The sequence below is a fragment of the Colletotrichum truncatum genome (assembly GCF_014235925.2).
Source record: "Colletotrichum truncatum strain CMES1059 chromosome Unknown Contig_0004, whole genome shotgun sequence".
Taxonomy (NCBI): Eukaryota; Fungi; Ascomycota; class Sordariomycetes; order Glomerellales; family Glomerellaceae; genus Colletotrichum; species Colletotrichum truncatum.
Window position 1 is genome coordinate 494,066 of NW_027222401.1, and position 21,984 is coordinate 516,049.

Sequence of the window (21,984 nt, forward strand, 5' to 3'; positions counted from 1 at the left end):
CTTCCGTAACTAACTAGAACCGAAAGAGCTACCTTCGCAATTTATACTCGAGGGACGCTACTCTGCCTAGAACTTCTAAGGGATCATGCCTAACTCGGGCGCAGCAGGATTCTCAACCGCTAGCTACCTATAATTCGTAGTCTTATAATAAATTTACGAAGGAATTACGTTAAATACTAAGGCGGCTAGTAGCGTTATAGTAAAATTCGGCAATAGGATACTACTAGAGTCTATAAGGACTACTAAAGTGCTAACGCCGTTTAGAAGCGTTAAATTTTACGTTATTAAGACTAATACTCCCTTTTTTATATGCCTAGGAGATATAGACCGATTAAAGGTCTACTTTAATAACGTTACGAATACCCTTATCTAAGGAAATAAGGTTATACTTATTATTTATAAATAAGGCTACCTATAGTTATTACTTAATAAGGAGAAACTACTTGCTTAGAACTACCTTATAGACGCTAAATTACGACGGGTTTACCGTCGCTTCGGACACCTATCTATTTAACGATTATACAAGGTATTCTAGAAGGCTAGCTACTTAGTTGAAATTATAGTAATTAAGTAACTATTGAAAGTCTGCTATCGATGCTAAATATACGTATTAGCGCTATTACGGTTTAAATTTACGTTACGAGACGATTACGAATTTAACTATAAGGTTATCGCCGACGTAATATACCTTAAGGGTAATAGACCGGTCCTCTACGTCGTCGATACCGCTACGGCGTTTAACGCCGCCTGGTTCCTTAAGGATATTTCTGCGAAAGCTACTTAGGAAGCCTTACGCCTCTGCTAGATAGATATATATTAAGGACCCCTAGACTAGCTAGTTACCGACGCTAGAATAAACTTCCGCTTAATAGAATTCCGAAACGTAGCAAGAGGAATAGTAATTAAAATCAAGGAAATTCCTATAGAAGCCTATAACAGTATTAAGAAAGTTAAACGATACTATATACTTCTAAGGAAGGCATACGAAATTATTAAAGTAGAAGACTTAATAATTACGCTAGAATTAGTATTTTAAATAGTAGTTAAAGTAGTTAACGATACTACTAGCCTGAACGGAATAGTGCTAATACTCTTAGTATTCGGCTTATACTTACGAATTACTAACGATTTGCTACTATCTCCCGAAGTCATAAGGCGGGCGAAAGCGATTAAGAAGGCGACGAGCGAAGTATGCGAACTTTACGCAAGGCGATAGGTAGTAGAAGCTATCGCTACCTATAATAGCCTTGATATAAGGCTAATTATTAATTTACTACTATGGTTAACGTACATGATAAGCGAGTGAGACAGACAAGCGAGTGAGACAGTAAACCAGACCTTCGCGACAATAATATCGAAATCTATAACAAGAAATCTTAGATTGATTAATACTACTCGGATTCCTGTTCTTCGGATGTTTCCTCAATAAATTGACATGTTCTCGCGTTGTGGCCTGTATTCCCGCATACGCCACACCGACGATGAGTCGTCTCAGACCTCACTTTGCGACCACTACTCCGTCGCGTTTCCTCTTGTAGTTGCGTGTCTGCCTCTCTTTGCGACTGTATATCCTCTCCAGTAGATATAGTAAGACTTCCTCCTTTCTGTAGACGTGTTTTCTTAGCCCTTCGACGCCGACTTAATATTGCATTCTCCTCTCGAAGGATTTGAACCTCTGACTCTAGTAATGCTACCCGATGCCCTAGTCCTTCTGTCCCTCTGGCTAGCTTACTCACAGCACTATAAATTGATGCTGGAGAGCTGCTTCGGTGGCGTGAGATTCGACTCTTAATAAAAGTAGACTGTGATCTTGCTTCGCTTGGGTTGCTCGGCGTCCTAGAGATCCAAGGGTCTGGTGTCTGAGGGACCCCCTCCTCAGGCGTTGGCGTTCGGAACTTTACATCCAGCTTTGAGAGAACACTTTCTGCATTCAAAGGGACAAGTCCAGCTCCTCGGAAACCTCCCTGGATATTTTTCCTCGTAAAAGACTGCTTAAAAGCTTCGTGAAATGCTGCAAAGAAATCTTCCTTCGAGATATGGGTTGTGCCTCGCCGCATCTTATTCTCAATTTGCCGACCGTAGGCATTCTTTAACGGCTGAAAACAACCAACATCTAAGGGTTGAAGTAGATGAGACGAGTGAGCCGGCATGCACAGTGTAATAATGTTGTTTTCTTGACAAAAGAGCTCGAAGGCTGCGGAGTGGTGACTTTCATGACCATCAACAACGAGGAGGCGATATTTCCCAGACGTACGTGGTTTTGTATAAATGTCGAAGTGTCTGATCCAGTCAATACCTCTCTCGTTTGTTGTCCATCCATTTTCAGACGTTGCAATAGCCCAATCGCCCGGAAGAGAGGTTTCTGTATACCAGCTTGAGAGGTGATACTGGCCTGCAACGATGATGTATGGCGGGATGCTCTCCCCTTGGGAATTAATAGCCTGGATAACTGTAACCCATTCCCTATTGCCAGGCTGTGTCATCTTCGTATTTGAACGCCTTTCAGCACTTGTAACAACCATTCCAGAAGCAATAACGCCCATCATAAAGCCGGTCTCATCAAAGTTGTAGATATCAGCATCAGCAATACCATACTTCGCAATTGTATTCTTCACAAGCGAAAACCAGCCACGAATCACCTCTGGATCTTCGCATTGAGCTCTCTTATAGTCATACTTGCGAAAGAAACGCGTCCTAAGCTGTGGTTGTCGCTTGACGAAATTAGAAGCCCAGCGCTTCCCAACTGGAGGCGCGTCGCGCTCTGCGAGAAGTCGATTGGCCATTTCTTCCACACCACTCAGCCGGGGAGGAAATGATCGCGCATCTAGGTCGAGAATATACTCAACTATTGTCTTCTCTTCTAAATCTGATAAATTCCGTGAATTAGGCATGCTGTCGCGTCGTGAGACTATTCCCTTTAGTCGCCGGCTTAATGTTGCGTGACTGACTGTATAGAGTGCACCTGCGGCCCGAGCACTAAGTTTTGGGTCATTTCTCATTGCTTGAAGGGCAATTTGTAACCTTCTTTCAATACTAGCTGATTCCATGATTTATTGTAGAGGAAAAGGTGCCGGTCGCGTCAAGGTGCGACGGTCGCGGTTTACTGTCTCACTCGCTTGTCTGTCTCACTCGCTTATCATGTACGTTAATCTTTTCTATGATAGGTGACAATTCCTCGTCGATTTTAGACCCCAAAGGCTGCCAGTCCTGGCTGTAGAAGATTAGCCTTTCTGAGGCTAGAAGTTCTTGCAAGGTCCATCCACGCGTGAACCATTTGCTTTTGCTGAACCTTTCCTCAAAATTCGCATCGTCTTTGTTTGGTACGTCGTCGAGATATGCGTAGCAGACTTGAGCTTCCTCGTACCAGGCAAACATTGAGTTGATGGATTCATCTAGCTCCGTTTTACTGTCTTTGTCGATGCAGCATGTGTCGATCCAGACATATTTGTGCATGTCTTTCATGGCCTGCGCGCGACATCCTTCAAACTTGTCACGGCCTTTTCCCGTCTTATGGAGAGAAGGTTCAATGTCGTGATACGTTATCTCATCTTCCGTATCCCCCCATGTGTGCGACAAAATGGCATATGGAGAGACGGTCGCATCATCTTTCCATTCCAACTTGGAAGTGATGACGTTGATGAGCCGCATGTAGTCGAACGTCCGTGTGCTTGCCAGACCCAAAAGTCTCTATGAGACTGTTGTGGCTCAAAACAAATTGTTGCAATGAGAGACAAGTTAGAGTTGCTGAGGTGGTGCCGCGATGGCGATTGCAATGGTACTGAGATGAGTAGAAAGTGAAATTCTACAAGCCACGTTTTATCATCTGCTTAGTTGGACTCGAATTTTAAGAGAGGTAGTAGCTTGCACAGCCTTGAGATATATATATGGCTGCCTGTCATATTGACATTGGATGCTAGACGCTAATGAGGGGTAAGCAAGAGGCGCAGGTTGATAGTGTGCAGGCTCAAGGAGGCTTATTCGCCAGCCTTGCATATGTTCGTAGAAGTCGAACCAGATGGGTTACTCTGGCGGATTTCTTGGCGCATCGGAGTTCCCGATAAGGCTGGTGATGAGTTGAGAGAACAGAGTAATTGGGCACGCGTGGGGCTTGATCCGCAGCTGCTTACGGCAGATGCGAAAGATGGCTGTGTTTGTCAGTGGAGTTAGCGAAGTAGACAGCCTGATTGATTCACCCAGATATGACGAGCGATGTACGTAAATGTGGTCGAATATGCCACCATATTAAAGGGAGAATAAGAATGCTAGTACCGGCTCCGTCGGAGCTGGGTTTCTGCTACGATGCCCTAAACGCCATACGCCTGCAACCATGCTTCAAAATGCCTATTCGTCGCCGCCAAGATCCGCAAGAGTCTTGAACGCTGCCGCTCTCGGTGCCTGTTTCGAACCGGGGCCGGCGCCGCTGCCGGACTTCATCGGCGGGGGAGGGGGGTTGACGCGGTTAAATTGCGACATCTCGGCCGCCTTTTGAGGATCAATCTACCAGTCCGTCAGCAAGATGTTCTTCGTCCCGTCACCGGCATTATCGCCCATAAACCAACGTACTGCAAACAGCGAGACGAGGTACAGCCCGATGAATGTGATGAGGTTACTGAAGATGCCGCTAAGTTGCCACTGGATGGGGCGCTGTAGGCTGGCGCGGGGACGTTGGTCACCACCAAGAGTCCGGCCAGGAGTGCTGAACGAAGCAGCAGAGCTGCCGCCCTTGTCGGGGAGCTTGAGAGCGTTCTGAATAGCCTGGGTAAGGGCGGGCGGGTTCGCGCCCTTGATCGTCTCGACGGCCTGGCCACCGTGGAAGATGATGAAGGTGGGCATGGCGCTGACGCCGTGGGTACGAGCGATGCCGGACTGTTGGTCGACGTTAATCTTGCAAAAGGCGACCTTTTTCGGCTTGGAATATTCCTTCGCGAGACGTTCGAAGTGCGGTGCAATCATCTTGCAAGGGCCGCACCAGTCGGCATAGACTGCGATGGAGGGAAGCTTTTGTCAGCGAGTGATCGGATGCGCTGGGAGTACATAGTATGTTGTTATCTGATTGACTTACAGTCGGCAATGACGACATTTGTGCCGCTGAGAATGCCCTGCCATTCACCGGCAGACTGAACACTAATTAAACTCATGGCTTTGCAATGTAATGTGACAAATGGGAGTAAAATTGGTGACCTTGAGGTTGTGAAAGAGACGGGAAAGAAACACCTAAGGGGGGTTGTTCGTCTCGCTGACGGAAGCTCTCGCGGCCCCGGTCCTAGCGGAAAGGTGGCGGGTACCTAAAATAGAAGGCGGTCAACAACGACTCCACCTTTCTGCCGGATTTACCCCGGGGTCCACTGCGGGACGAATCCCAAAGTTCAGAAACTTTTTGGGACACCGCTAATAAACTTGTAGAGCTTCAACCAAACCAAACCACCAATTGAGTCAAAATGTCTTTCGATCCGAGAGCAAAGGTAAAGAAACTTTATATCTTTTTTGTGGCTTTTTCTTACACATCATAGAGAAGAAAAACAGGCGAAGACAGCCATGTCGAATCCGCCTTGCCCTATTCCAAGTTCGAGGCGGTTGAGGGTGGCCGTAGCTGGACCGTCTCAGTCGCAATTCCCAGCAGTATCATGGCAGAGTATGTGACGCCTTTTCCCCAAGTTGACCAGACTTGCATTGAGGCCTTAATTAACCTTGCCATAGTGCTCTGAATGCTGAGCGTCGTACTGCCGTCGCAGGTCGCATCGCTCGTGCCCTTGCTGTCTTTGGCATCGACGAGATCGTCATCTTCGACGACAGCCCCGTCGAATCCCGCCCCAAGCGCGTTGACCACAAGAGTTACACCGGCGATGTCGATCCTTGTCACTTCCTGGAGCACCTTCTCGGTTATCTCGAAGTCCCTCCCTTCATGCGCAAGATGCTCTTCCCCCTTCACCCGAACTTGCGCCTCGCTGGCCAGCTGCCGTCGCTCGACATGCCGCACCACCCGAACCCGCAGGACTGGTTGCCCTACCGCGAGGGTGTCGCCGGCAAGGGAACCCCCAAGGGTACCGTGATCGACCTTGGTCTCAAGGACCCTGTTGTTATCGAGGACGAGATCCCGCCCAACACGCGCGTGACGCTGCATTACCCGGACTACAACTCCGATGAGGTTGAGGCGTGCGACCCGGCGGCGCCCAGGGAAGAGGGAGGATACTACTGGGGATACAGCGTACGACGGGCGGACTCGCTTTCGGCCATGTTCACCGAGTGCAAGTACGAGGGCGGTTACGACATCAGCATCGGCACGTCGGAGCGCGGACGCACGCTGTCGCAGTCATTCCCGAGCACAGCGCCACTGGATTTCAAGCACTTGCTGATCGTGTTCGGCGGGCCGAGAGGTATCGAGTATGCGGCGGTGAACGACAAGGAGCTCGAGGGCATGGAGATGTCTGCGGGACGGACGAAGGAGCTGTTCGACCACTGGGTTAACGTCCTGCCGGGACAGAGCAGCCGGAACATCAGGACCGACGAGGCAATCTGGATCGGGTTGACGAATCTGAGGAGGCTTTGGTATGAGTACTGATGGCGGTACGTGATATATGGGATGCTGTGTTGGGCCGGAAGCCTGGCGGAGATGTGATACCCAATCAAAAGTTATTTGGTTCCTGGGCATAGAGCTGCGAAGTTTTGATTTTGAGTATATAATCTTTGGTTCTAGATGGGTCAAGCGAGAGTTCAGTTTGGTTCACGCACATTTTCATTCTCTGAGTCTGAACATAGCCAAATGTGACATGCTTACGGGACAGACTTGACAAGGAATATCTGACGTTATCCCTAAGTTTTCTCTTTCCGTCCTGGCTCTTCACTTCACTAACTTCCAAGCAGAGCTGATGCCATCAGCATCAAACTGACAGATATGCCATACATCCAATGAGAACTTAAACCTACATTCAAAACGGTTTAAGACGGCGATGGCTCAGTGGACGCCAAGCCAATGACAAATAAGCCAAAAACCCAACCATCAGCTCTCCCCAACCAATCTACAGACTCGAATATCCGAGCCACAAAGCAGTCGAGTCACATTTACAACATCGTCACAGAAAGCTCAGAAGACAGCAGCACAAGCACATCTCAACAGAAGAAAACAATTTCACGTCAAATATTCCTACATCAGAGAAAAAAAAAAACACATATAGGAACCCACCTAAGCATGCTGGTAAAGCGCGATACCGGCCGTGAACCCAGCGATATTATCCCTGTAAAACGCAATGTCCTGCCCGTACCTCGTAACCATGGCCGTCGTGCCCACAATCTGCAGGTTGTACGTCTCCAGGTTCTCCGTGCGCGTGCAGTTGTTCGGCCCGTCGCGGATATCGAAAATACGCTGCTGGCACCGCGCGCCGGCGCCGATCTGGCAGCACGCCGTGCTGTAGTTGTTGAAGAAGGAGTACAGGCCCGCGCCGAAGATGGCGATGTTGCGGCTGCCGATGACCCGCAGGCCCCACGCCATCTCGCACGGGGGCGCGCTCGGGTCGTGCCCCGCGCAGTCGGCGACGAAGTCCGGGTCGTGGTAACCCTCCACGCGGGGGAACGGGTACAACGCCGGGGGGTTGGGCTGGTAGTACCTGTTTCCGCGCTGTCAGTCATCATTCTACATAGCAGCCTAGTTTTCATATGTTGCGATAACTCACGGTGTCTCCGTCTGGATCTGCCCCATGTAAATATCCCTCGTCTGGTACAGCTGGTACTGGTACAACGTGTGATGCTCGACGCCCGAAGCAGACAACCAGATCCTGCCTGCAGTAGACTCAATCAGCAAGCCTCTTCCAGCGTAGATAGTAACCTGCTTGTAATTCGGGTCCTCGAGGTCGTGGTCCGCGACCCACAACCAGCAGTTCTCCATAAAGAGGTTAGACGCGGGCTTGGTGATGTGCATGCTCATCCAGGCGGCGATGCAGTTCTTGTCAATGGTGTCGGCGGTGACGGTGGCGTTGGGCGTGGTGGGACACTGCGCGAGCTGCTGCTGGGTGCCGGCGAAACCGCCGACGCGGATGTGCACATCCCACATGCCCGCCGGCTCGCCGAGCGTGTTGAGGTTATACTCGACGACCTTGGCGCCGGGGGCGGCGCCGCGCGTGGAGACGATCATGTCGGACCACTCGATGGTGCCGCAGTCTCCGGGCAGCGCGACCTTGACGACCGGGTGCGGGTTCGAGATGTCCTGGTACTTTGGCCCGCCGCCCATGATGATTGACGCGAGGGCCTCGCCGACGATGCGCGCGCCGACGGGGATGAAGACCGTGTCGGAGACGTAGTAGGTTCCGGCGTCCACGAAGGCGACGACGCTGCCGCCGTGGGACGCGACGTAGTTGAAGAGGTTGTTCAGCGCGACGGTGTCGTCCGTCATGCCGTCGCCCTTGGCGCCGAAGTTGCGGGCCGAGATGAAGTTCGCCGCGGGGAGGTTCTCGTAGTGCGGCTTGGAGCGCTCGTAGTACTTTGTCCCCGTGGGGGTGCTCGCGAGGAGGCTCGGGTACACGGGGAAGTAGGAGACGTCGTTGCCGGTGTAATCCGTGGGTCCCGTGGGCGTGTAGATGTGGCCCATGGCGAAGCCCTGGCTGACTACGGAGCTGCTGGTGCCGTAGATGATTGTGTTGTTCTTGGGGCCCTGGAGGATGGTGCCGACGTTGGAGAAGGCGACGTTCTCCATCACGAGGGTGCCGGCGGTGACGGGGACGGTGACGCCCGGCTCGCGCGGGGTGCGAATGGCCGTCTGGACATTGACGAAGTGCGAGTCGATGAGCGTGACGGACGACGTGCTGTTGTCCTGAAGCCGGATGCCGATGCCGCAGTTCTCGAAATAGATGCTCTTGTACGTCCAGCCCCAGTCCCAGAGCTGGTTGATGGCGATCTGGGAGTTCCAGAAGCGGCTGCGTGATGTTAGTGAGCGACCAGAGAGCAGGCTGAAGGGTTATCTGACAGGTTACGGGCGGTGTATTGCTGGTTACCAAAGTTGGCGCCGTACTGGCCTCCGTAGAAGTCGAGATCATTGAGTAGACCACCTGATCCCTCCTCAATGAAGATGCCGGTGTGCTTGCTGTCTGGGCCCTCAGCCAGGTGGAACGCGCAGTTCGTAATGGCAGTGGCCTGAGACGAGGGCCAGTGAATTCCGAGGGCGGCAGACGACGCGTTGATGGCGGTCGTGTCGAAGACCAGGTTGCGGATCTGTAAAGTGTAAGTTGACATAAGATAGCCTCAAAACATGAACTCTACCTGGCGGAAAAAGACGTTGGTAGCACCCCAAGCAAGGCCATTCGCGCCATACTTGTTACCGTCGATGAGACCCAAGTTGTTCGTCACATCAAAGTTGGCAGTAGCCTTGATCACAGGCCGATTAGTAGGGTCGCCGATGATCTGAGTGTAAAAGAAGTTGACGATGGAGCCGGAGATGAGGTAAGTGCTATTACAGTGTTAGTCTTGATAAATTCCCTTTCTCATGAAACTCACCCGGGGGGGAAATAGACGGTAGCAGGCGACGTCGTCTCGCCCTTGCAAATCCCCGGTCCGCATCGCTGGCCGGATGAGATGGCCAAGTTGATCGCCGCCGTATCATCGGTGACACCGTCACCCTTGGCGCCGTAGTCCTTGACGTTACGGAAGACCTTGTAGTTCGGGTCCGGGTGGTACGGCGAGATGCCCTGGTGTTGGACGTCCTCCATCCAGTAGGCCGCCTTGGCGACGGCCGCGGCGGCGAGCCATAGCGCGGCTGTGAAGCGCATAGTCACCGAATAGTGCCTTTAAACGATAGCACAAGATGTTTGTTTTGTAAAGTAAGCACGAGCGAAGTGAAGCTTGTAGTGGAAAGTAAAGATCGTGGTGGGTTGGTCAATGAGCGACTGGTGTCAAAAGAGTGTCTGTAATTCCCCCCTCGGACGATATGCCCAGAAAGGTAGAAGATAAAATAGTGAGTGGACGATCCCAGAGAGGAATCAATAAACAATAAGTAACGGACGAGGAGAAACCTTAAAGAACTATACACATATATTTGGCCCTGTAGGCACAGTAGAACCTTGGCTGGGGTTATAACTGCAACCCGATAGTCCCGAGTTGAACCTAGGGAAGGGAAAATAAGAGAGTCGACGCAGCGACTGTGGGGGAGCCCTCGATATTTTATGAAAAGTGAAGACACACAGCCATACACAGCATCAAAGTTCCCACCCCCTTCTCTCGGAATGCCTCTCAGGAACAAATGCAACGGGGGATACCCAGTGCCGTCGTGTGGCCTAGACAAGAAAGGGAAAGACGGATCAAAAGGGGGGAAGGAGAGAGAGAAAGGGATGTCTCAGTCAAAGCACAGGCTATGTCTCTTCCCCCTTCTCTCAAATTCCTCAACGTCACCATTTTGATGTGTGTGTGTGCGTGTGTGATGCTGCAGAGCCGACGGGGGGTGGAAAAGCGAAGTGACGATGGCCGACTTGCAGGAGCTGAACACGAGCCGGGCGGACTACTCCGACTCCATTCATCCTATCAACTCACCACTTACTATAATAAAGGTTGAGGATATGAGATCCACAGCCGTCTGGATCGCCCAAGAAGCGGGTTCGCATCAGTAACGGAAACCATTTTCCCAAACTTAATCTCATAGCTCATCGTCTGACAGATGACCATCAACTAGACACCAAACGACGCCAGCAAATGTTCAAAAAAAAAAGAAGCAGCTCGTGGTCTAGTCCACGCGTGAAGCAGAAGGGGAGACAAGGAAAAAGAGGGTGTACTAAACCTGACTCGGATTGGCGCTAGGAAATGATGAATGAGGGGGGGGAAATGAGGGTCGCCTAAGCAGTTTTATCTACACACGGCGGATTATTGGACCACTATATTGAACCATCTTGGAGCTGTTTACCCTTCCGGGCTTGCTATGCGCTGGTAGGTGGTAGTTCCATCATGCGGGGTACAGAGAAGAAGAGAAAAAAAAAGAAAAAAAAACGACTGCATGTCATGTCTTGGGCCAAGGGAGTTCGGATAACACGGGGTGGAATTCTGCTTATTCATGGTGTCCATGGGCGACTTTCTCAGGAGCAGCGTCAGTGGCTCAAGCCCTCCTTTTTGAGTGAATCCAATGTATTGAACCTTGAAAAGGTTTAGCAGAGACAAGAAAAGCAAGAAAAGAAGAACATAATGCCACGAAAAGAAAGTTGAGGGATGAGAAATTGTGCAGACAGAAAATAAACAAGCTTCATACAAGAGAAACAAGAAGCCGAGTGCGAAAACGGGGGTGGGAACATGAGGGGGGGGGGGCCTATAGTGTAAAATGTTTCCCGTTGACTAAACAAACCACACATAAAATCAACCCCCTTGGCGAATACCACCTTTAACGCTGCATGACAGGGTTGTATCGCGGCCTATAGGGCGACGGCGCAACTCCGGACGTAGACACGCAGTGGAGTACGACTGGGAAAGGTTAAGCTAAGGGATATATACTCGACCGCGTGATGTTATCCATTCCAAAGGGGGTGGGCATTCAGGGCAAAAAAGAGAATTCCTCGTCTTCAACATGAGGGAGAACACAAGGCGTCCCCCCCCATCCCCCCCATGGTCGCCGACGTGAGACGCTAGCTGGTTCATTGAGAAATGTAAACGTTCGCCGATCTACCTGGGTTGTGCTGCGTTGCTTACCTCGACGGACGCGTTTCTGGCACGGGGAGAAATGGGCGCCGAGCCGGGCCAGAGCCGATCTTCGTCTTGTCCGGCGGACACGCCCAACTCATAAAGTAGCGACAACGGGATCCTTTTTTTTTAAGTTCTGATTGACAGGCACCAGAAAGCCCTCTGGCTTAGATAGACTTGGCATCTGCAGGTACGAACGGGGGTACGGGGAGGATTGCGTTATTATTTTCTTTCGTCTTTGTATCTGGTGACCGTTGTTGAACGCCACCTCTTTTACTTTGTAATCCGGTTTATGCACCTGGCTGGACTGATAGCCGGGAAGATGGCGATGCCCATGATGAATAGAGTCCCTTCCCAAAAAAATGAAACTGAAAAAAATAAAAAATAAAAAACGCCCAGCCATGCCACCCACCCACCATCCATCTATCCATCCCTTTCAACCCCGCCCCTGTCCGTATCCCTCGCATCTCATCTTACACGCCATAAACCATGGCGGACCAGGTCAGACAATATATAGATAGTCTAGAGAGTAGTAGACTTCAGCCCCTCCTCCAGCGCAACTGTCTGACCGAGCTGCTTGCTACCGAGGCCGGCCTTCTCGCCAGCCCTCTTGCGGAGGACGTTCTCGATAAACGCCTCGCCGGCCTTGTAACTGCTACGCACCAAAGGTCCGCTGGCGCAGTACAAGAAGCCCATATCCAGCGCCCGCTGCCGCCACATCTCGAACTCGTCCGGCGTGACGTATCTCTCCACCTTGAGATGGCGCTTCGTGGGGCGCATGTACTGACCAAAGGTAACAACGTCGACATTGGCCTTGCGGAGTTCTGTGTTGTTCAAGTCAGCTTCCTGTTCACATTTATCGACAGCGAAAACGAGAATAAACTCACCCCTCAATGCATCCATAATCTCTGACTCTTGCTCTCCCAAGCCCAACATCAAGCTGGTCTTGGTAATGATCTCCGGCTTGACCTGCTTCACGTGTGCCAGGACCTTCAGACTCTGCCTGAATGTCGCCCTCCGATCTCTCACGTACGGCGTCAGCGCCTCGACCGTCTCGACGTTGTGAGCATAAACATCCAGTCCGCTCTCCGCCACCATCTTCACCATATCCAGATCGCCCATGAAATCACCCGTCAGCGCCTCGACAAGCAAGCTGGGCTTCTTGGCCTTGATCTTGCTGATCGTCTCGGCGAAATGCCTAGCACCTCCGTCGGCCAAATCGTCACGGTCCACGGAGGTAAGAACGACATAGCCCAGACCCCAGCGGGCGAGAGCCTCAGCGGTGTGCTCCGGCTCGTGCGGGTCCAGAGGCGCCGGCGCGCGGTTCGTCTTGACACTGCAGAACCTGCATCCTCGCGTGCATGTGTCTCCCATGAGCATGATGGTCGCCGTAGCGGCGTTCTTGGAGCTGCCGCCCCAGCACTCCGAGATATTCGGGCATCGCGCCTCCTCGCAAACCGTGTGCAGTCCCAGACCTCTCAGGTCCTTCTTGATCGCCTTGAAGTTGTCGTTTCCGGCGGGAATCGGGGTCTTGAGCCACTCAGGCAAGCGGGTGACCGTCTTCTTCTTGCCCGTGGGGCCCGTCACCTCGACGGTGCGGATCTCGTAGGCCTCCGAGGAGGACATGGGCTGCTCCTTGGCACCGCCGACAAAGTCATCGAAGGAAGCAACGCTGCGATCTTTGAAGTACGTCGGCCGACGGGCCTTCGGTTGCGAAGCCGAGGGGTCGGGGGTAGGAACTGTGGCGAAAGCACGGTAGCTGCCGAGGGCTTTTCGGAGGGGAGCGTGCATGCGCTTCAGAGGCGCGACTGTTGATGCCATCTTGAAGGTTTGTGGGGTTGAGCTGTTCTCCTCGAAAGCGGTCGAACAACACCCGTGGATGCTGGATTAAGATGGTGTTGGTGAAGGATGGAGGGAGCTTTGATGGGGCAAAAATTGATGACAATTGAGAATTGGAAGGCCCTGCAGCTCGGAAGAATACCCGACCCCCCGGATTGAATCGGCATAAGAAACTTTGTTGGCCAATCAGCTTCGAGTAGCCGACTGACAGCGGCAATGCTTATTAAGGTAGCCTATTAAAACGCGCCCAACCACGTACCGGGCCTTTCCGCCCCAACGGATTGGAAGGGGGAGAAGCCAAAGTCTTGTCTGCTGTCTTTTCCAATCAACAGGGTTGGATTGGCAAGCGACTTTCATGGTCATGTCCCATGCATTTTTATTTCACTGGGTCTTTTTGCGATGCGAGTTGGTGCTAATCGATGGCAATCCATTCAGCTAAGCTGCTAAGCTGGTAAACTCCCCGTCTCTTAAAAGTTCGCAACTCCTTCAAAGTACTCCAAGCCCTCCTCCCTTCTCCAGGCAAAGTCATAAACCAAGCCGTCAATCAAGTTAAAATCGTAGGTAAATCCGAACATCAAAACAAATCCGTCATTTTCTCCCTCGCGCCAAGATGTGTTCGGCCCACCATGGTAATGATGGAGCCAGAAAGCTACCGGCACTGCCATGTTTCGAGCCGAGCACATCCTGAGGTCGGTGAGTATACAACAATAGGGGTATCAACAACTCGAAGAGAATGTGAAACTTTTGTGTTCCAACACAAGAACTCCGGAAATCCCTCCATCATTCATCCTGATCATCCCCTCTCTCCAATCGCTTCGAGGAGCAATCTTCGCAGAGATGATCTCATAAATTTGTTTTCCAGCCAGCGAGCACGCCTGCAGCTGCGCCGTGCCTTGATCTTGAGCGTTTGTAAGCAGTCAGATGGGGGTCGTGACCAAATCTGAAACAGCTTCGTCTCATCTTCCCTGTCTTTAGACATGGGATGAACAGTGGATGAGATCTCAAAGATTTGAGACGAGCACACGGCGCGCATGAAGGGTAGAGATCGACTTCGCATTCCATGCGACCCTCGTGCTGCTGGGGAAGAATCGAAGTATTAGAAAGTTGAGTCGAGACACTGCTGCCGTCTTTGGAGTGCAACTGTGCCCGGTTGAAATAAAGAGTGAAAAAGGTTTGTCGTGGTAAGTGTCCCTAATGACAAGTCCTTGCTTCCTTTCCTGCAGGTAGGCGATGCAAGCATCGCGCATGGTAGGGTCGAAGAGGAATAGGGTATCGGTTGTTGGCGTAGTCAACTGAGATAGTTATCCGATCTTTACAATCGTTCAGTTCGTAAAAATTGGGCAACGCTCTAGTGAAGCGCGTTGGCGTTGAAACAGCGTCAGGCGCAAGACAAAAGAAAGGTTGATGAGATGTCGCATCGAAGGGCTCGGTGCGACAGTAACATGTGGTTGGTCATCCATCTCAACCACATCGCAACTCCTCCTGGATCCTCCGCCGCCTCCTCTCATCCGTCATCTTCTGCTCTCTCATCAGGCGTGCTTTACAACAATGCGGCGGCGATCATGCCAGCAATTCCAGCAAATGCGATGTTGCCAGCGTTGAGATTTGTGCCGGCGTTGGGCTTGGAAGTAGTAGCGGCAGGAGCAGCGGCCGTCACAGAAGCGACAGTTCTACCGCCGGTAGAAGCAGTGGCCTTGATCGTCGCCGTGTTGTTACCGGCGTAGGTCATGGTCTCGGTGTGAAGGCGAGAGAGTGTGACAGTCATGGTCTGGGTGGCAGTGGAGGTGACGGTAGTCGCGCTGGCATCGCTCTGGGCAAGAGCCAGAACGGGCAGGAAAGCTGCGATAATCGTAGTGACCTTCATTGTAGCTGTAGTTGGTGTTGAGATGTTTGATGGAATGTGGTTATAAACTGTCAAAGTTGATGATGTTGCTGATATGTGATGTGTCGTGTGAGTCAAAATCGACTTTATATCTCCAATCACGATGCTAATAAGATGTCTTTCAAAGAGAGTGTTGTTTTGTAAATCCTGCTGGTAACTGTCGTTCCTTCTCGAGGTGTGACGGCGGTGGCCAGATGTGATGGTGTATATATGTGCTGGCGCAAAGCGATGTGTTGGGGTCTGAGCGATGTGACTGGTGTATCGTCGGGTTTCTTTCTGCGACGAGACGGGGGGTCTATTCTCGGATGGAAGACAGGAATGAGCGTCAGTCTGAATACTTGCGCGGCGAGTAGTTCAGGTTTGGTCGGGCTATGTTTGTTTCAACGACTGTGCGTGATGGTGAGGGAGTAAGACTTTGCCAACGAAGTCTGTGGGCTGCTTCTGGGGGGGAAGTAGTTTGAATAAGAGAGTCCGCTGAGAAGGAGAGGGGCGGATAACGGTGAAAAAGTGGACAAGACGTGGGTTTTGGGTGTGGGGAGACAGGCGGGTGAGGGCAACAAGCGTGAAATGAGCGACAAGACCGACGATGCAAGCGCCAACAGGGAAAGACGCACAAGCAAATCAAGCCGCCCCAGCCCCAAAAAAGCAGGAGGAGGGCCAGGAGGATGGCCGGGAGGAGCACGTCGTTGGCTCTGTGGCCCGTGGGTACAAGATACAAGGTATCCGGATCCAGGAAGGAACGAACGAAAAGTTGACTGGAAAGTGCTCGGCCCTACCTTCCTAGTCGCGGTCCCCAGGCCAGTGTCTGGCTTCTAGTTCCCCCGAGCATGGCAAGAGGCGGCGTAGTGACCCAGAGGGAAGGAGGCCCCCCTGGTTGCAAAAGGTGTACTACTGCTACTGCTACTATGTATGTGTGTAAGCTGGATGAGGGCTGCGGCTGCAACCACCAATAACGGACGAGAGAGAGCACTCGGCCGGCAAGGTACTGCAAAGTCACTGCAAGGTACCCGTGCCTGCCTTCCACAGGCATTGTGGGGTCCATGTCCTTGTGCGGGTTGCCAACCCGAATCGGACCCTAGAGCATATCTTTCTGCAAGTAGCGGTGACCTTGACAGTTGGACAATCATGGCCTGTGGCACATGTATCTATACTCTGACACATCAGCAGGGGTCTAGATTCATGGCGGGAAATTAAGGCGCAAAATCACAGCGTTGCTCTCGTTCAACCGTTGACCTAAACACTACGTATCCTTGCCGTCGCTCTGCCTTACTGGCTGCACTATGACATTTGTGTACTATGTGCAAAGTGTTGTGCACGCTGCAAACAGCCTCATCGCGACAGCAACGAAGGATCGGCAGGGCAGTGTCGCGGGATAGTGTTCGTTTGCTCGTCCTGAAGCAGTGACATCTCTTTTCTTAGAATTCCTCGCCTCCTCCTCTAGGCTGAGTGTGAGCTTAAACGCCCAATTGCCTAGGCTAACAAAAATGCTAGTCATTGGCGACACCAAGAATAACCACGCCGTCTTCTTTGCTTTTCAAGTTTTTTTTCCACTTCCTCAGCCCTGTGTGGCCTGAGCCTTTTGGTTTTGTTAGAGAGGCAAAATCGAATAATTATCCAACTGGTTCTGACTCTCCACTCCTCCATGTCGGCCGAGACACAAACGGTCATATCTCCTTTGTCTGGACTCGGTGGGAAAAAAGAAAGGCATTGTGGATTAGTGGCGACATTAGATATCATTAGATATTGCTGAAATGAAATAGCACAATTTAACAACTGGTCATTCGGCACCACAGCGACGTCTCTTTTGTCTTTGCCGCGCAAAAATCAAAAATGCCTCCATTCCCGATTCAGATGCAATGTGAGTGGGCGTTCATAAACCACCGAATTGCACAATTTCCTGTGTCGAAAAGGGGGCCCGCACCAAGACCGTTGGCGACTGGTTTCGGCCGGGGGGACTTTCTCAATGCTGACACCACTGAGAGGGCTGCGAGATGAGATGTAACGCTTGCCAGCTTGTTCCTGCATTGGCTAGCATTGGCTGCTTCCCACTAAGCCCGGCACGGCTAGCTCTAGTGTGCTTCAATTCCTGGGCGTTGGGAGTGCTTGCAGTTTTGCTCCGTCAGTGCGGCATTTTGGGAAGGCAAGTCGCTGAGGCTCCCATAACCTTTTCCTGCCAAAGAGGATCTATTGAACAGAACCTGGAAGGCACTCTCCGCAAAAACCCTCAGGTCCTTCCTTCCCAAGCATCATCGCCCGACGGTCTGTGCTTAATCTTAGCACCAAGAAAGGTAACCTATAGTAAGGAAGGTACGTACAGAATAGTAACAGTCACTACGTAGTAGTACTACCTAGAGCACAGCTGATTTGTCCGACCATCAAACAATCTACTACGGACAAAGTACAGCTCAAATGTCATCATCTTCGTTCCAAATCCCCGGCCAGATCACGCGGAGAAGCGTCTTTCTAGCGTCGATTCCTTTCCCTTCTCGTCGACCATGACCGCAACGCAATTTTTGCTTCTAGCGCGCCATCTACGCGCATCATGCCCACAGCACTAAGGCCACCACACGCGACCACCGTCAGGAACAAAGAACAAGGCCGATACCTGCAGCCTTCATTTGCCCTTCTCTGCATTCTGGCGATCGAAGGCCCGATGACAAGAATCATCCCATCTGTCTCGGTCCCATCTTGTCCTCATCCGAACGTGTCTACCTTGTCACAGCGTGCTACATAGTATGCCCGTCTCATTTGGGGGCTGCAAATGCAAATCCTAAGATGAACTACGATGAAAAATACCCACCTTCGCATCCACGAGCATGGAGGATCCTTAACTGACGGAGATCACTGAACCCAGTAACGAACCCCTTCTCGCGCTGCGACGTCGCTGGGTTCTCATGTTCCACTGTCAAGGCTTGACTCTTTTCCTCAGGGCAAGTCCTGGTCCAAGCTTGGATTATCTGCTCAGTTGTACTGATTGTCGACAGGCATCTGTCGCAACAGGGACATCTAGAACCTCGGTTGCAACACCAAGACCTCACCAGTGTCTGCGGAACCAGCACATTCATACGCTGAGTGCCCCTCGATCACCCTGTACACGTCGCGGTCGAATGCTCGCTGCCACGTTATGAAACTCAGCGTCACACATGGCCAGCAGGGCGCTTGCTCTCAGTGTCTGCGAGTTTAGGACCAAATCATTGTACCCAAGTCTGCCTCAGCTGAATCGTCTAGACCTCATGCAAGGCCTGTCTAGACCCACGGCCAGCACATCCGCGGGTGACGGAAGTATACTTTGCAGTACGGATGCCTAGAAGCTGTATCCGCAGCCTGCGGCCTTTTGACCGACTTCCAACCGTGGGCCTGTCGTTTGACAATCGAGCTTACTGCATAGGTTTCTCCATCCGGCTAAACTAGGGGACTATCCATTCATCAAAGAGAAAAATCAATCAGAATGGATTCGCTGCCGAGACTTCTCGTCCCGCCTTGTCCCGCGCCTGGGACCGGTCTTATGCACCTTGTGAAAATTTTGTTCCAACCATAAATCTCGGCCCGGGTCTTCCAGGACATGAAAAGGCTGAAAGGAAGCGAAAGATTTTTTTTAGGCTCGTCGCACGCCACCGAGCGCAAAAATGAGATGTTGCGATAGAGTCAGACTGCCAGGTACATACTGCGCCCAACGTTTTGGTGGATCAAGGATCAACAATGCGTTGCAGCGCCGTCGCATTTTGCGCCATGCTGTGCGAGTTTGCAGTGCAAAGCCTGCACAACACTAATTCTGGCCACTGCTAGGTTGTCAGCATGCCGCCTCTGATTTGTCTCGTTTTGAGCGACCACGACCGCATGCATCATGCAAACGCTCAGCTCGTCCGTATTCATCATTTCCAACTTTCCTTCTTGCTTTTGTTTTTCGCATCGAAAGTGTCTCGAGAATGTCGTCCCAGGTCTCGTTCAACGAACGGCCGCCTGCTTTGACCTGCATCATGTATGCACGACGCAGCGTGCCGTTGCGTACCCGGCTGTTGAAGCCAGAAAAGCACTACGGACGATTTCTTACGAAGCACACGTGCATAGCTACCTAGACCCTTCAATTCGGGGTGCAGTCAAACCTTCTGAAGCAGCGCTACCGTAACCCCCCCGACAGCACCCTTGCTTGCCCGTGGGCACATCAGCCAGAGTTCCCTTGCACCACTTCGACATTGTCTCGTGGCTCTCCACTTTGCATGACATGACGTTGCTGCCCGAGTGGGCACGCCCATGTGGTTACTACTGAGATGCTCACTAGGTACGCGGCTGGCAGTAATTTCTGCTCCTGACGGAGCCGACGGAGGTACTTCCTAACTGTCTATCTGACACGAAGCGATCCCCGGAGACCCGCCCCCGTCTTCCGCCGCTTGGGCCGATAACCAAGGGGCCAGCGCCGAATTCCCCTTCGTCATCGTCATCGTCGTCACTGCCTTCGCCAGCATGGCTAACTAGACAACCGGTGGACCGATGTGCGAGGATGGTCCCAAGTGCATTGAAGGGAGGCATGCAGTGCTTCAATCGGCACCACGCGGCAACTGTGCAGTACATCATCTGAAGAGTTGGCATGTAGGGCGTTCTCGAACGGCGACAATCTGACATCTCCTGTTTGCTATGACCGTTACCGGGCTCCCTGGCGGTGTCCGATCTTGACATCCGATGAAACGGCCCTTGTTCATTAATCTCAAGCGTTTTGAAACAAATATCCACGTTCATCTGAGCGCACGTAATCCCCAAACTCTGGTACCGCCGAGGGTAATTAGCTTGCGCAAGCCCTGCACGCAATGATAGACCACGGGGGGTAGAAATCTGTGCTGCAGGGCTCGGGCAACAGATGCGCAAAGGGTATCGAGACAGAATTAAAGGGTGCTGTCAGATCAAGAATGAAAGATGCGGCAAAGATTGAGCTTCAGCTACCTCTGCCAGAGTCAACCCGACTGAACGTAGCAGTTGGTGCTCGAAATCTCTTGCGTTTGTTCCAGCTTTGAGTAGACTTGTTGACGACAATGCTGCGATTTGAGTTGCCGCTTTAATGATGTGCCAAGTATTTATGTTTTGGCTTGCGTATTATTGTGATGAAGCACTATTTCGCCAGAAATGCGGGTTCGGATGGCTATCCGACAGCTACTCGCAATATGAATTGAGTGAAGAGTGCTTTGCATCGACTACTCCATTACTTTGCCTTGAGTACAATGGCTGGTCTAAACTTTCGTCAACCTCATACTCTTACGACTCTTGCCGGACAGTCTCAGAGAACCCAGCTCTTCAGCCTCCCGGCTCGGCTCCGGTTCCGCGTGAGATTCTGCACACTGAGGGCTCTGAACCCACACGCAAGATTTGTGAATTCCCTCACGAGTTATCGACGCAACCCACTATAACAGTTTCGGTTACAGCCGGTCTATTAGTCTAGTTGGTTAGGACGTCGGATTCTGATTTCGATTGGAATTTTCCGTAAGCCCAGGTTCGAATCCTGGATGGACCTATATTTTTCTCTTGAAGCACTCACTTTCATTTTTTGCTCAGATAGCATATATGCGTTTGTTTCCTGATATCTTGATATGTTCTCCTTTCTATCTATGTTTATTCTTACCTCCGCTTCTGATCCCGTTTCTTTTTAGCTGAGTTGTAAGAAATTTGAAGCTCCGGTATGAGAATATGTCAAATATCTGCGTTTTAGTATTTGCATTTCAAGCAAGAGCACATAAGATGTTCATTAAATAACCTGCATTGCATTCTACTGGACTTTTACATAGAATGGTATGATGCAAACACAGGTGCTGTAGGACTTTGAAAATTCGAGTTCTACTCTCCCATCTATCGTTGGCTGAACAGACGCACCCGTCCATTCAGGCCAATGATATAACCACACATGCTATGCTTTATAAAGCCGATAAGAAAGACAGAAACCTCTTTTGTCGATTTTCTCCGGTGCCGAGTCTTCTTCAAGATGGTCTCAGTACTTCTACTGATACTACTTGCGTAGGCAGCTCAACATCAATCAGGCTGCTTTGTACATGGAATATCCGTTCAGCCGTCAAACACTTCGATTCGGGTGCCATCGGAAGCAAGCTGCCAATGGGCCAAGTTTGCCATGCGGCCCAACAATCTCAACAAGTAAGAACAATACTTAAGATCCTTTCTTCCGAAAAATCGAGGCACAACTCCTTTTACGTCAATTTGTTGGTGATCTCCTCCAACACCGCACCCAATCACCATCACCGCTCCGCCTCGGATTTATCGGCTGCACCCGGCAATTCGATGACAAGCGGTGGAATAAGCAAGTCCTCGTACGATGCCCAAATGGAAGTGGCCAACCACCTGGACTACTACTAAGCGGTCGGCGATTCATGGACAACATTATTGGGTGGGGGTCATGGTAGATGGCTACGAAAGAGAATTATCATCCACCCCATGTGCCGCGAACTCTGCTTTCGTTTCCAGCTACCCGGGACTATAATCTAATGAAGCACACGTCCCCGATGATGTTTTTGGACGTCAGCAGAACTAGTGAGTTCAATGATAGGTGGCCGACGAGCTAGAAGCTCTCTCCGCGGGGATCTGAGTCGCAATGTGACAAGATCATCATCTCCCTCACATCCCCGATC

General features: G+C 51.3%; 7 protein-coding genes across 7 annotated transcripts; 1 reads left to right on the forward strand and 6 right to left on the reverse strand.

Annotated features, from left to right (window-relative positions):
• Positions 1-1,391: 1,391 nt before the first annotated feature.
• On the reverse strand, positions 1,392-3,047 carry CTRU02_206915 (transposase; the record flags this gene model as incomplete). The annotated part of the gene is made up of 1 exon (XM_070204798.1): positions 1,392-3,047. One exon carries the CDS (start codon positions 3,045-3,047, stop codon positions 1,392-1,394), a length of 1,656 nt encoding a protein of 551 aa, XP_070061331.1.
• A 61-nt stretch (positions 3,048-3,108) lies between these two features.
• Positions 3,109-3,648, reverse strand: CTRU02_206916 (het domain-containing protein; the record flags this gene model as incomplete). Its single annotated transcript, XM_036729467.1, has 1 exon — positions 3,109-3,648. One exon carries the CDS (start codon positions 3,646-3,648, stop codon positions 3,109-3,111), a length of 540 nt encoding a protein of 179 aa, XP_036578974.1.
• An 849-nt stretch (positions 3,649-4,497) lies between these two features.
• CTRU02_206917 (thioredoxin-like protein) lies at positions 4,498-5,138 on the reverse strand (the record flags this gene model as incomplete). The annotated part of the gene is made up of 2 exons (XM_036729466.2): positions 4,498-4,982; positions 5,063-5,138. 2 exons carry the CDS (start codon positions 5,136-5,138, stop codon positions 4,498-4,500), a joined length of 561 nt encoding a protein of 186 aa, XP_036578973.2.
• Positions 5,139-5,438: 300 nt separating this feature from the next.
• On the forward strand, positions 5,439-6,559 carry CTRU02_206918 (methyltransferase C9orf114; the record flags this gene model as incomplete). The annotated part of the gene is made up of 3 exons (XM_036729465.1): positions 5,439-5,462; positions 5,511-5,632; positions 5,698-6,559. The coding sequence occupies 3 exons, from the start codon at positions 5,439-5,441 to the stop codon at positions 6,557-6,559; spliced, it is 1,008 nt and encodes a 335-aa protein (XP_036578972.1).
• Positions 6,560-7,180: 621 nt separating this feature from the next.
• Positions 7,181-9,752, reverse strand: CTRU02_206919 (glucan 1,3-beta-glucosidase; the record flags this gene model as incomplete). Its single annotated transcript, XM_036729464.1, has 5 exons — positions 7,181-7,601; positions 7,668-8,903; positions 8,954-9,198; positions 9,247-9,433; positions 9,481-9,752. 5 exons carry the CDS (start codon positions 9,750-9,752, stop codon positions 7,181-7,183), a joined length of 2,361 nt encoding a protein of 786 aa, XP_036578971.1.
• Positions 9,753-12,162: 2,410 nt separating this feature from the next.
• On the reverse strand, positions 12,163-13,461 carry CTRU02_206920 (lipoyl mitochondrial; the record flags this gene model as incomplete). The annotated part of the gene is made up of 2 exons (XM_036729463.1): positions 12,163-12,464; positions 12,528-13,461. 2 exons carry the CDS (start codon positions 13,459-13,461, stop codon positions 12,163-12,165), a joined length of 1,236 nt encoding a protein of 411 aa, XP_036578970.1.
• Positions 13,462-15,019: 1,558 nt separating this feature from the next.
• CTRU02_206921 (uncharacterized protein) lies at positions 15,020-15,343 on the reverse strand (the record flags this gene model as incomplete). Its single annotated transcript, XM_036729462.1, has 1 exon — positions 15,020-15,343. The coding sequence occupies one exon, from the start codon at positions 15,341-15,343 to the stop codon at positions 15,020-15,022; it is 324 nt and encodes a 107-aa protein (XP_036578969.1).
• Positions 15,344-21,984: the final 6,641 nt, after the last annotated feature.